Source organism: Canis aureus, chromosome 1 (genome assembly GCF_053574225.1).
Source record: "Canis aureus isolate CA01 chromosome 1, VMU_Caureus_v.1.0, whole genome shotgun sequence".
In the NCBI taxonomy this organism is placed as follows: domain Eukaryota; kingdom Metazoa; phylum Chordata; class Mammalia; order Carnivora; family Canidae; genus Canis; species Canis aureus.
This window is the reverse complement of record NC_135611.1, coordinates 112,617,719-112,625,477: the sequence shown is the minus strand read 5'-3', so window position 1 is coordinate 112,625,477 and position 7,759 is coordinate 112,617,719. Positions and strand designations below refer to the sequence as shown.

General features: G+C 54.5%; 1 protein-coding gene across 3 annotated transcripts; it reads right to left on the bottom strand.

The window, feature by feature from the left end:
- Positions 1-1,626: 1,626 nt before the first annotated feature.
- On the bottom strand, positions 1,627-3,824 carry CNFN (cornifelin). Of its 3 annotated transcripts, none has more exons than XM_077863355.1 (5): positions 3,703-3,758; positions 2,995-3,175; positions 2,443-2,553; positions 1,907-2,043; positions 1,627-1,816 (listed from the first exon to the last, which is right to left on the bottom strand). In XM_077863355.1, the coding sequence occupies exons 2-5, from the start codon at positions 3,029-3,031 to the stop codon at positions 1,727-1,729; spliced, it is 375 nt and encodes a 124-aa protein (XP_077719481.1). In that variant the 5' UTR covers positions 3,032-3,175; positions 3,703-3,758; the 3' UTR covers positions 1,627-1,726. The 3 variants fall into 3 exon arrangements, with proteins under 3 accessions (XP_077719481.1, XP_077719560.1, XP_077719645.1); XM_077863434.1 differs by having other exon boundaries at positions 2,995-3,115; positions 3,703-3,748; XM_077863519.1 differs by lacking the exon at positions 2,995-3,175 and having other exon boundaries at positions 3,703-3,824.
- Between the last annotated feature and the right edge of the window lie 3,935 nt (positions 3,825-7,759).

The following is a 7,759-nucleotide window of genomic DNA, read 5'->3' as shown; positions in this document are numbered from 1 at the left end:
TTATTTTTATTTTCTCTTTTTGCAAAGGGGGTGCACTTGCAGGGTAGGGAAGGTAGGGGGAGAGACAATCTCAACCAGGCTCCATGCCCAGTGCAAAGCCTTTGGTGGGGACTCAGCCTCACAACCCTGAGATCACGACTTGAGCCAGAATCAAGAATCAGATGCTTAACCAACTGACCCATCAGGTGACTTTGGAGTTAGGTTTTTTATTTTTATTTTTTTTAAATATTTTACTTATTTATTTATGAGAGACAGAGAGAGAGAGAAAGGCAGGGACATAGGCAGAGGGAGAAGCAGGCTCCCTGCGGGACTCAATCTCAGGACCCCGGGATCACCACCTGAGCCAAAGGCAGACGCTCAACCACTGAGCCACCCAGGTGCCCCTAGGTTTTAAATTTGAGATGGCAGCGATCCCTGGGTGGCTCGGTGGTTTAGTGCTTGCCTTCAGCCCAGGGCATGATCCTGGAGACCGAGATCGAGTCCCACATCAGGCTCCCTGCATGGAGCCTGCTTCTCTCTCTGCCTATGTCTCTGCCTCTCTGTCTCTGTGTCTCTCATGAATAAATAAAATCTTTAAAAATAAATAAGTAAATTTGAGATGCCCATTAAATATTCCGAGTGAAGATACCACTTGATGGTTGGATACACAGAAAGAAAGAGAGAATACCAGCAAATAATACAAATAACAGAATAGTATAATATTATTACACATAATAATATTAACAAGCTTATTTTTTAAAAGATTTATTTATTTATGATAGAGAGAGAGAGAGAGAGAGAGGCAGAGACACAGGAGGAGGGAGAAGCAGGCTCCATGCCGGGAGCCTGACATGGGACTCAATCTCGGGACTCCAAGATCGCGCCCTGGGCCAAAGGCAGGCGCCAAACCGCTGAGCCACCCAGGGATCCTCTATTAACAAGCTTATTAAGCTCACTCTTTGGTCTTTCCATCTGTTCTATCTCTTGTTCACACAGTAGCCATATGACATATTAGGGATTATCCTCAGAGGAGGAAACAGACTCAGAGAGGCTAACTAACTCACTAAGATAACACGTGTAGTCAGTGGCAAGATTCAAGATCAGATCTTAGGTCTGCCCAATTTTGAGACCAGATTTTCTAATCTGCTAGTTGCTTTTGCAATAAAGAAAACTGGGTGATCCTTAAGGATTAGTTTCAGCTCCAGAGAGCCTTAAACCTGGCAGTTCTTTGCTTTAGAGACAAAGGACCCTCCCTCCCCAAACCTGTTACCATTGTGTGTAGGTCAAGAGTCAGTAAGTATTGACTTAGTGGAGATAGGGGGTGGGGGAGGGGCTCTCTTAAACTTTTTTCTTGGAGTGTCTAAACTCTACCAAGACAGCTTTTTCTGGTTTTGCCTATTTTCAGGGTCCACGCAGACCGTCGGTTGGGCAGCTTAAGAGGTTAGTGGTTTCACTTTGTGAATGAGGACTTAATGAGGTTGAGAGAGGTAAGAGACTTGCCAATGTCTTACACAGCAGGTTGGGGTCAAGGATCTGACTCTGGAACTCCTTCCACACCTAGGCATCTTCCCTGTGTCCCCACACCCCTCACCAAGCCTCCTCCTCCACCCAGATTCCTTCCCTGGGACAATAAGAATGTAGGCGGAGTTGGTTTTCAGGTTTTTATTGTGGGTGTATTTCTGGTAGCGGGATAGGGCGTGGGGGCAGGCCCTCCCAGGAGGGGGCAGAGGAGGCCGGGGGAGCCTCCTCACTCTCGGATCTTCAATTCCCGCGCCATCTGACAGAGGGCGCAGGGCAAACAAAAGGTGAGGGCCGCCCAGTCGTGCCCCACGGAGCCCTAGAGGGTGGGAGAGAGAGGTCAGGAGCCCGGCCTGGGCCCGGGAGGCCCGTCTCCCCCGCCCGGCCCCGGCCCGGCCCCGCCGCGCACCTGGATGTGATAGCGCTCCCGCATGCCGGTGCGCAGGGAGTGCAGGCCTCCGGGCAGGTAGGGCGCGCAGCAGCACTCCCCGAAGTCGTCGGAGATGCGGCAGGCCAGGCACAGGGGCGCGAAGGTGCCGCACAGACCTGGGGCGGGCGCAGGGCGGTCAGAGGCGGACCCCAGGGGCGCACCCAGGGCGCCGGGCGGCTCCCCCTCGGGGAGAGGCCAAGGCAGGCAGCGCAGCGCCCAGTCCAGAGTCCGGGGGGAATTAAGGGTCCCAGCGCGGGTGGTTTAGAGGCTGGGGGGTAGGGTTGGGAGGGGGAGCTGGGGCCACAACGAGGAAGATAGAGGGTGCACGGGGGAGGTTGAGGGTCTGAGGGGGGAGCTGGAAGGGAGTGAGGTCAGGATTCTAGGGCGCTTTGGAGGTGGGAGGAAGGGGCGGGGGGGGGGGGTTAGACTGTGGAAATTCAGGGTAATCCAAGGAAGAGAGGGGAGTGAGGTCAGTGAGCCCCCCCCCCCCCAGCCTGGGAGCGGCAGGTACTCACAGACGGGCATGTCATTGCAGCAGTCGGTGAGGCCCGTGTGCCAGTCACTGAGCTGGGTCTGGTAGCAGCTGCTGGCGCACTGGGGCTGACTGGTCACTGGGTAGGACATGGCTGCAAAGGTGGTGGGCCAGGGTCAGGGGACAGCCTGACAGCCTCTCGGGGACCCTACCTCCCTGCTGCCCCTTCCCCTGCCGGGCAGGTCTGGGCAGGGCCACCAGGCCGCCCACTGAGGGGACACCACTGCACCCCCCTTCCTTTCTGCCATGTTTGGGTGCTGACACCCCAGTGTGTCCCCATCGCCACTGCCTCCTACACATCTGGTTGAGCTGTGAGTGGGGAACTCCTGCACGTCTGGGGAAGGGTGGTCCGGGCAGGACCTAGACGTGCTGCTGCCTCCTCCACGTCTGGGCCTGGGGTGCTGGGTTCCCGCATTTCCAGGGACCTCTGGGGTGCAATCAGGTGCCATCTGTCTTCAAAGCCAGGGCGCCCAGGGGAGGGAAGCAGCGAGGTTCCAGGGACTGGAAGGGTTGCTGGTCCATCCAGAGATCCCACCTTTGCCTTTCACGTTGTCGTGCATCTCAAACTGCATCTTGCTGGCCCTGAGGATGTGGCGTTGGGGACGGCAGAGGTGGCGGCGGTGACAGTGGCGGGTCTGTCCAAGGGATGCTGGATACTGGGGAGGGGTGGGCAAGGAGCAGGGGCACTGGGGGCTGGGTTCTCAGGGGGAAGGGCACTGGGGAGAAAGAGGCCAAGTCAGCCTGCCAGCTCGGAGAAACATGGAGTAGGGGTGTATGGAGTGGGGGCGAGAAACTCGCCCATCTCTGTACAGCTGCCCGACAGACCCCAGAGGACCTTCCTTATACCAGAGGTAGAGCTGGAGGCAGAGACCAAGAGACAGAGACAGGCAGAGTTAGAGACACGGGGAGAAAGACACCTGAACCAGGTGCCCATAGAAGATGCCATCAGTAACACACCTGCCCGGTGCTTTGCCTTCTCTGCAAGCCCATTTCCCAGATGGAACACTGAGCCTCAGAGAGGTGAAGAGAAATGCCCCACATCCCAAGCCAAGGGAGTTAATAGAGGCAGTACGGGGCCCCAGGACTTCCAAATTCAACCCCACACCACTCAGGTTGAGAAGGTGGACACGGAGGGCATTGAGAAAGACAGAGATGTTCACAGAGACAGATGCAAGGAGACAGAGATGTCAGTGGAGCGAGGTGGGGGTGCACAGAGCAGAGGGCTGTGGGCAGATGCTCCTACCTGCAGGACGGCGATGGCGATGATACAGGCAGGTGTGGGTGAGCCAGGCACTGAGTTCTGTCTCTGGCCAGGAGCTGCTTATATTGGGGCGGCCACTCAGCCCTGGGCGGGGCTCTGACGGAGGTACCCAGGGAGCCCAGCCGGTCTGGCTGACCCTCTTCCCTTCCCCGCCCCCCCCCCCGCCCCCCCGCAGGAATTCCTCTCTCCTGGCTCCATCCTCCATCCCCCCTTTACACTCCAGCTCTTGTGGGACCAAGGAAGTCAGGGAGGGGGCCAGGGATGTTGATGGGAGTAGCGGGTTGGGGGGGGGCAGGGGATGCGGTGCAGGGAGTGCTGTTGGGTGAGACAGAGAAGACAAAGATCTGGGGAAAAACAGCACAGGGGAGCTAGGTTCAGAGGGGAGACACAAAGGAGGGAAGTGAAGGAAGGGATGGGGGTGCCCTTGCGAGGGCCTCTCCTGTTCCCCCTCAGTGAGGTTCCCACTTCCCTCCCATTTGGGGCCACCAGGCACGTGGGGGGGCAGTGTGTTTTGGGGGTGACTCATGCTGAAACCAAAGTAAATATATGCAACTCACTCTACCTTCAAACTGGGAAGGGAGGAGGCTGGGAATTGAGATGCTGTAGTTCTGGAGGAGGTGGATGTGGCCCAGGACTAAGGACTCGGGGTGGTGGTGGGCAGTGGTTTGTGATTAACAGAGCAGATGGGGGGTGGCAGCTGGACTCCTGGATCCCAGGGAGGAGAGACTGGGGCTTCATGTGGGCCTCTAATAGAGGAGGGAGAAGGGCTCAGGTTCTCCGTCTGAGGTGGGAGGGCCGGGGGTGTGGACTCTTGGGCTAGGTGAGGCTGTGCCCCTGAGTGTGCAAGGGTCCTGGAATTTTTGGCTGCTGGGCTCTTGAGGTGTGAAAGAGCAAGGGGCCTGGAAGCCTGAGTCACCAAAGTCTGCCCCCAACAGGCCTGGCAGGGTTGGAAGTGACTCAGTGAGGGAAGCAGCATTAGAGCCGGGTGGGGTTTCCAACACGGGTGTCACCCCAAAAATGTAGGAGGCACTAGAAAATTGAGGTGTCACCTGCAGAGAAGGTGGTGCTGTCACCCCACTGGGAATGGGTATGGGGCGATGGCAGGTGGATTACCCTGTCTGCCTGGGATCCCAGCTTTTCCCTCGCCTCCTTCCTGATCCAACACACCAGGACCAAGCCTTGGTCTCCCAGCACCACCCGGATGGCTTGTTGTCCTCGTCCCCGGACTGATGGGTGGCACTCAGCATTTTGCTGGTGTGTGTCCATCACTTGGTCCAGGAGCCTGAGTGTTCAGAGGAACATCTCTCCGCTTCTGGTGTCGTGTCCCTGTGCTCCCATCTCTGGAATCTTTGCCTCGCCAGCTCTGGATCTCTTTCCTTATCTCTGCCAATCTGTTTTCAGGTTGCTCTGGTTCTCTGGCTCCCCCTCTTTGAGTCTCTGCCCCCCCAAGCTGTGTGTCTCTTGCCCTCATCCTGGGGTCTCTGCCTCCCATCCCCACATCCCCATCTCCAGGCCTTCCTGCGGAGGCAGCCAGAGGGCCCCATCCCCCAGCTGTCCAGACCATGGGCTGCAGGTGATTCAGGGTGAGTTATCTCTGAGGACCCCACGGCTCCCAGGATGGATGACAACCCGAGTTGTCCTCAGGTTTCCTCTCTCCACTCTGACACAGCCTGGGGGCTGCAATTAGACAGCAACTCATGTAGATGAGGAAATCGGGTGGGGAAGCTGTGAGGTGGCCTGCTTAGGGGTGAGGAGGAGGGCAGCAGGAAGAGCAGGGGCCTGGGGCCTGACCGGTGGCCACAGCAGTCTCCAGGCAGCAACATCCATCTCCTCAATAGGGTTGCTGGATAAAATATAGGATGCCCAGTTAAATGTGAATTTCAAGTAAACAATAAATTTTTTTAGCATAAGTATATTCCATGCAATATTTGGGATATACTTATACTAAAAAAGGTATGTGGTGTTCATCTGAAACTCACATTTAACTGGCTGTCCTGTATTTTATCTGCTAAACCTGGAACTCTGCCTTTAAAGACAAAGGAGAGGAATCCAAGTCCCTGCCCCCCACCTTTTTTTTTTTTCCAGAACCAAGGATCCCAGGCCCCCAGCTCCTTGTCCTCAGGAGCTGAGAGTCCAGGTCCTCACCGCCCCCCCCATCCTCCTCTCTCCTAGAATCCATGACTGGGCACTCAGCTCCTATTCCCTCAGAACCCAGGAGTTCAGGCTCCCATCCCCTTTCTCTCCAGAATCTAAGCGTCCAGGCCAAGTCTGGGTCCAGTTGCCCAATGTGGGTTTCATAAGGCGGGTGGTGCCATCCATGACCCTGGTGGAACCAGTCAAGCAGAGCGGACAAGTGAGGTTGCCCCCTCTTCCCATCCCAAGCCTGCTGCTTCCTCAAGGGCCAGCCCAGTGAGGCTGGGAGCAGAATAGGAGCTCAGTGTTCTGGGTGGGACACTGTGTCTGGGTTTGGGTGTGTTGTGTCTCTGCATGTGGTGTGTGCGTGTGGTGTGTGCCTCTCTCTGGGTGTTGTGTGTCTTTGTAGGGGTTGTCACGATGTCTCTTGTGTTCTGGGGGATGACACATGATGACACATGAGGGGGTCTTTTCTATTTGTGTGTCTGTATCGCCTTTCTGTGATTCTCCCTACTGTGCATGTAAATTTTTTTTTTTTAACCTACTCTGCATCTGGTTCAGGTGTGGCCAGTTGTCATGGTTCTATAATTCTGATTGGATTAGGTCAGGAGTGTTTTATTTTTTTTTAAGATTTTATTTATTTATTCATGAGAATACATAGAGAGGAGAGAGAGAGAGACACGCAGAGACACAGGCAGAGGGAGAAGCAGGCTCCATGCAGGGAGCCCGACGTGGGACTCGATCCTGGGTCTCCAGGATCACGCCCCGGGTAGAAGGTGGCACTAAACCGCTGAGCCACCCGGGCTGCCCAGGAGTGTTTTATTGAATAGCGTAGCCTTGTGTGATGGATTCTAGAGCCAGAAAGCCTGAATACAAATTCCTTTTTTTTTTTTTTTTTTAGATTTTATTTATTTTTATTTGAGAGCAAGAGTGGAACACACAGAAGGAAAGGAAGAAACAGACTGTTTCCTGAGTAGGGAGCCTGACACGGGGCTCAATCTCAGGACCTGAGATCGTGACCTGAGCTGAAGGCAGATGCTTAACTGACTGAGCCACCCAAGCGCCCCCGAATTCAAATTCTGCAGCCCCTTCCTGGCTGTGATAACTTTGGCAAATCATGAAGCTTGCCTGGACCTCAGTTTGTCCATCTGCAAAATGAGTTGTTGCAAATAACAACAACATGGTGGTTGAGAGGATCAGATGAGTTAATTCATGTAAAGTGCTTAGAATTGTGCCTGGCACATAGCAAACATTTTATGTTTATGCCAATAGTGTTGGCAAGGTGCTGTTCTAGTTGCCGGAGATACAGTCGTGAATGAAACCAAATCTTCTCGTTTCTGCTCGCAGTCCTGGTAGGGATGAATGAGTGGCCTGCTGGTGGCTGGGTGTGTAATTGCATACCTGGGGTGTCTGTTTTGCATATGAAATAGGATATTTCTGTGTGTGCTGTCGGTGACGCTGATTGTGTGATTGTGTGCTTGTGTTTATATTTGTGTTTGTAGGTGACTTCGAGTGGTGCATGTGATTCTCTGTGTGGGTGCAAATGAGGATCGCACTAAGCAGGTATTGAGGGCATGTGTTTGGTGTGATCTTTCATTTCTGACTCTGAGGTGCCAGGGGTGTGTCTGTATTTGGGGTCTTGAGAACCCCTCTCAGCTACTCCTTATATGTCCCACAGGTGACCCTGGGAAGGTGACTCCTTCCAAAATGAGCCTCAGTTTCATCTTTTTCTTCTTCTCCCCCCCCTTCTCCTCCCCCTTCTTCTTCAAGATTTATTTATTTACTTTGGGGGGAGAGGGGCAGAAGGAGATGGAGAAAATCTCAAGGAGACTCTCCGCTGAGTGCTGAGCCCATCACAGGGCTGGATCCCAGGACTCCAAGATTATGACCTGAGCTGAAATCAAGA